General features: G+C 44.9%; 1 protein-coding gene across 1 annotated transcript; it reads right to left on the bottom strand.

Annotated features, from left to right (window-relative positions):
• Window positions 1-1,292: 1,292 nt before the first annotated feature.
• On the bottom strand, window positions 1,293-5,522 carry aldoab (aldolase a, fructose-bisphosphate, b). The gene is made up of 7 exons (XM_080788544.1): window positions 5,404-5,522; window positions 3,702-3,820; window positions 3,161-3,427; window positions 2,863-3,023; window positions 2,375-2,633; window positions 1,905-2,104; window positions 1,293-1,748 (listed from the first exon to the last, which is right to left on the bottom strand). The coding sequence occupies exons 2-7, from the start codon at window positions 3,811-3,813 to the stop codon at window positions 1,656-1,658; spliced, it is 1,092 nt and encodes a 363-aa protein (XP_080644670.1). The 5' UTR covers window positions 3,814-3,820; window positions 5,404-5,522; the 3' UTR covers window positions 1,293-1,655.
• Between the last annotated feature and the right edge of the window lie 241 nt (window positions 5,523-5,763).

Below are 5,763 nucleotides of genomic sequence, written 5' to 3'. Positions count from 1 at the left end.
GGCCTACAGTAAGACATTAAGGCTAGAGTATCCATTGTGGTCCTATATGTAATCAATTAATCAACATAAGAGCTGAACTGCTGTCCCCCTGTCTGAATCTTTAATACTGAGCGTTACAGAATTTGAACATCTTTATTCCATGTTGGATTTTCCTATTTGTATACCCATGTACAAGCATGAAATCCTAACTATGTCAGACTTTGGCCACTAGAGGGCAGAAGTGTCCTGAAATTCACAGTTTTCTGTCTCCCTCTCTCTCTCTCTCTCAGCTTTCAGAGCCTCTGATAATGAAAGAGCACTTCCTACACTCGGTTTCATAGACATGTTGTGCATAGCAAATTAGCAATAGATATCCAGCAACAAATATAAAACACTAACTTGTCTCTGAAGCTGGTAGAAACAAGTTGCAGGCATGCTTTTGCTCGAGTAATATCAAAGATGCTTTGTCACAGATAGAATCCGATCAATAGTCTGACCTTCAGCTATTAAAGCACGGACAACATATCTGATCCTGAATCATTGATAATTTGTAACCATCTGACTATCAATCATCACTCATTCATTGGCCTCTCCACACAGTATCTCCCTCCTTCATCCTTCTCAAACTCCGGAGATGTGTTGAGCAAGGGGTCTCAAATGTTTCAGTAATAAACGCAATGCAAGTCGTATATTTGACAATTTGGCCATTTTGCTCTGCATCAAGTTCCTGAAACCCTCTTTCTCCGGCAGAGCAGGCATGTGCTAGGGGAAGTATAAATGAGCTCAGTTCCACTGAATGAAGCCTTATTTAGCTGATTTAGCTGATCTACAAGCTCGAGTTGAGAAATTTCAACATGTGTGATAACTGATAAGCTGTTTCCACACAACTGGTATTGTGTCAGTTGCAGAAACTACAGAAAGGAAATAGTCGAGGCTATCTGGCAAACACGGTTTGTCAGGGTTGTGAAAAGCTGTCGCTTGCTGTGGGTGTCAAGAATGTCAGTTGTGCTTCGAGCAATGCATCCACAAAAACCTTTGAAGAAAGGTTCAATGATATAATAGATTGAACTTAAAAAGATTTACCTAGTGTTCTTTGTTACCGAACCTAATTGTACCAATATTTCGTTTACAAGTAGTGGTGCCAAGTTAGTAGTAGTGCCAAGTTGAGCCAGATACATTTATGTCAGACACAAGGTCTGGTTAACTATCAGCAATATTTGTAAATAAAAGGTTGTCCTATTTCATGAATTGCTATTCAAAACAATGCAATCTGTATGATCAATTACATCCAATAAGGAAGGAAGAGAAACAAGTTGTGATACTTTAGTATTTTATTTCATGGCACCAGTATAAACATATATACCAGACTTGGTGGAAACAGTCCAAGGAACAAAACAACATGTGTAAAAACATCATGTGGAAATCTTCACCTGTAAAAAGGTGCTTTACAGCAAATACACGGTGAGGGAATGGAGGCAGAATGTTTTGCAGAATCTTCTCCCTTTCAGCAAGAACCCAAAGAACAGGCTTTTGCAACTTTCACTCTCACTTCTCATAAAGAGAGAAAGAGAAAAAGAGAAAGAGAGATATCTTCATAGGCAGAGCCTAGAAAGGCTTGGACGTTCTGTGGTTCCGGGATGGTGAAGATCGTAGAGAGAACTGGCCAGTGTCCATTCTTAATAAGCGTGGTTAGCCACGAACAGTGAATCTGCGCCAGCGGCGCTGGCTCCAGCAGGAGCATATTTGCCGACACAGGCCAGGCTGTTGGCCTGAAGAGAAGAATAGATCAATATTAGACAATGTCCCACCCGATATTAGACAATGTACCAATATCAATATGACATAATGTGCCATTAGGTTGCATCAACATTAGATAATGAACCCTCAATATTAGATAATGGATGTCAATAGTAGTAGTCACATACCGCAGCTCTCTTCAGGAACTCCTCCTGGCAGGCTTTGCCATTCTCCTTCTTGCCCATCCATGCTTTGAGGGCAGAGGCCTGCAGGGCACGGCCGTAGGAGAAGGTAATGGCCCATGGCCTGTGCAGAGGGCATTTGTTCATGGCGTTCAGGTTGATGGACGCATCCTCCTCACTCTGGCCACCAGACAGGAAGGTGATGCCTGGTGTGATATATGGAGGAAAGAGAGATGAGAAGAGCAAAAATCCTGTGTTCATTTAGCTCTACAAATGGAACCAAATGGAACTTTATGGCTGACAGGTGAGAAGTAAGGTAATATCTAAAGAGGTAAGTAATATCTATAGAAAAAATAGGTGAGGACATAGTATATGCATCTGCATTTTCATGCATGCTTTTGGGAAAGTATGTGTGCGTATGTGTGTTTACATTGTGTGTGTGTGTGTGTGTGTGTGTGTCTGAAAGCGCGGCTCACCGGGGACTGCGGGGGGCACGGTGCGGCGCAGGGCAGTGACGGTTGCCATGGCGATCTCCTCGTTGGTGTACTTGTGAGAGCAGGAGTGTCCGGCGGTGACCATGTTGGGCTTGAGCAGGGTTCCCTCCAGGTAGACGTGGTGGTCAGACAGGGCCTTGTACATGGCGGCCAGGACCTTCTCGGTCACGTACTGGCAGCGCTTCAGGTCGTGGTCGCCGTCGGGGAGGATCTCGGGCTCAACGATGGGGACAATGCCGTGCTGCGGGGGAGGGAGGGGCGAGACGTAAACCACTTTAAACCCCTGTAGTCTAGAGAGAACTGCGACATACTGTGGGGCTTGTATGTAGGCTAATGTTCCCGCCAGAATGTGGAGGCTGGGTGTGGCTGTACTAGAGATGGTTCGTGGTACACGAATAAAGCATCATTGGTGGCCATGGTAATACTGTTTTTTTTAGATTCCCTATTCTGTATGTGTGTCTGTGTCTTACCATCTGGCAGATGCTGGCATAGCGGGCCAGGACATTGGCGTTCTCAATGATGGCCAGTCTGGAGGGGGTGGTGGGGGTGATCTTCATCACACAGCGCCACTTGGCGAAATCGGCACCGTCCTTCTTGTACTGGGCGCAACGCTCATACAGGCCATCAAGACCTAGGAAGAGGAGAGGGGATAAAGGTCTGATTGTTTACAACTTTACACTGAGAAGCATCAGTAAATAACAATAATGGGTCAAAGTCGGCCTAATATTGAGGCATGCATTTGTGTCTAGCGACAGATGTTGGGCTCACCCTGGGTGGTGGTCTCGCCGTTGGTTCCGGCAAGGGGGACAACACCTTTGTCAACCTTGATTCCAACAACCATGCCTCTCTTCTTCAGGAACTCGGGGAAGACCACGCCATCGTCGGTCTTCTGGTACAAGGTCTCGTGGAAGAAGATCACACCACCAATAGCTGCCTCCATGCGCTCATCAGCGGTGAAGAGCAGCTGGCGGTACAGCCTCCTGTTCTCCTCAGTGTTCTCAGCATTGATGCTCTGGAAGCGCTTGGCAACGCTGCCTGCATGGTAGGGAAGGGAGAAACAAGTGTTAGCGTGGGTCTCATTTTATCCTCAGCCATTTAACTTCTGAAGAGAGATGTTGTGGTTTTAAAGCTGTGAGGAAGCCATGAGGAAAGTCACTGGTGAGATTACATCCCGTGCAAATCCCAACGGGAAAAGGCAGGCCGTAATGACCACTATAAGCACCACGTTAAAAAGGGACTCATTTTACTGTATGGTTCAGGGGGACAGGGGAGAGGGAAGGAAGTACAATGTTTTAAATGTGCCCTTTACCGGTAGACTCGTCTGCGGCGAGGATTCCCTTGCCGGGAGCGACGATCTTGTGAGCAATGTCACTGAGCTCCTTCTTCTGCTCAGGAGTGAGGAAAGGGTATGCGTGAGGCATCCTGACTCTGGAAAACAAGAAGAGGGGGAAGAATGTGAGGGAACATTGGAGTATATATTTAAGCAGAAGACACAAAGTGTCTAATGTTGCACTGTATAAGCACTTGTAGGAAGTCCAGACCCAGCACATTATTGTTGAGGCCTGGTTTTAGGAAACATTACTGTGCAACAGTTGCAGAGGTGATTCAATGAAACAAGTCCAACTATCCAACTTAAAAGGATACAGTATGTTTAGCAACATATGCTATTATCTTTTGGGTGTTTGTCTCACAAGCTACTTTTCTCACAAGCTACTCTAAAGAGGAAGTATAATTGTACTCCTTTATCTGAGTATCTTTTGGAGAAGGAGTGTGCGGGTTCCCTTATCTTCGGTTTGTTCCTCCTATAGTATGTCTGCCTGTGTGATTTTGAAACATTCAACATTGTTGCAAGTACAGCTGTTGCAGACTGGCTTTATGCATATGCTATGGTAAGACCCCTGCACCCAACTCCCACCCCCCCAGCTAACACCATGTGCAACCCCACTTTGCTTATGCACATTCGGGTGCCTGTCCTGTCACATGCCATGACAGGCATGTGGGGCTGACCTTTTCTGTTTTCTGTTCTCTTATCCCTGACCTTTCCTTTCCCCTTGAACCCCCCACCCCTCCCTCACCCCTGCTCTTCTACCGCACACACCCCCTCTCCCCCCATGCTGTAGCTCTCTCGCTCTCTCCCATTCCTGTCTGCTGCCACTATCAACAGGCTGGACTAAATATAAACACTGTACACTGCAGCTGCCCTCAGTGGTATAAAGTGCTATGTCGGAGCCAGAGGGAGTTACATAAGATAAGAGAGACTTGAAACATGCACTGTGATGATGAACATGTACAAATGAGAGCAAGGACTTGGTCAATGTTGTGATGCAACAGCATGACTACAGAAAATAATTGCAATGGAAAGTCTTGCAACAGCGTTTGCATCAGTATGATAACGAAACAATTATGGTGTCAGATCACTAGTAATGTAGGTGCCATAGTTGAGCTTGAAGGAATAAACTGACAGTTCTCAAATAAATAAGTCATGCATACAGTGTCAGTAGCCTATGCATGTTCAGGACCAGTAGGCTAGCTATATGCACTTTCAGAAATAGGAGGCACTACCAGTTTTAAGTTGAACTGTTTAATATACAATATAAATATTGTATGGTCTGTAGTTATAGAGGCAAATTAGTTAGTTAGTTATTCATGCCACCTCAACGCTATGTTTACATATACTGCATACTGTTCCAAAGAGAGTACATTGAAAGGATGGAAAAGGAGACTAGTTAACTTACTAGCAAATGAGTTGAATTAAGATTAATGTCTCAGATTCATTGCTCCAGGTTACGCGTCATTTCATCACAGGTTGGTATCTTAGTTTTCTCGTCTATAGCAATTAGCAGTCTGTTGTCTTACTAAAGGCTGTTATTCCCATGAATGTGTATGCTGAAGAATGTTCAACCAATGTTCAACACAGAAAGATTAGAGTTAGAGTCAAGATTAAGATATTTTTGCTACGGCACATCCAGTTGTTCAAGTCAAGAGGGTCTTCATAATAACAGTTCAATTACCTTTGAGGTTTAGGAGAGCTGGGAGAAGCTGGAGGAGGTGAAGATCTGGCTCTAGTCCGCGACAACTCTTGGGCCCGCAGACCCTTGTATTTATCCACCCATTGTGACCCCTCACATTTCAGCCGCCCGGCTAAAAAAAGAACAGGACGCAACCAGAGATGGCTCGTGACATTCAAAAAAACTGTACTGGAGTAACGGGCCGGCGTATGGCAAGCAAAAGGGCAAACAGTGAATTGAATCACAGACACAACAGGGGGAGAGACAGAGAGATTTTGGGATGGGAAGGAGGATGTGGGGGTTTATTGGAAAGAGGAAAATAGGTATAAAAGAATGGAAACAACGTAGACATATAGGTGTAAA

The sequence above is a fragment of the Protomyctophum bolini genome (genome assembly GCF_963924005.1).
Source record: "Protomyctophum bolini genome assembly, chromosome: 18".
NCBI classification, from domain to species: domain Eukaryota; kingdom Metazoa; phylum Chordata; class Actinopteri; order Myctophiformes; family Myctophidae; genus Protomyctophum; species Protomyctophum bolini.
Note: the sequence above shows the minus strand (reverse complement) of the source record. Positions and strands in the feature narration are given on the sequence as shown.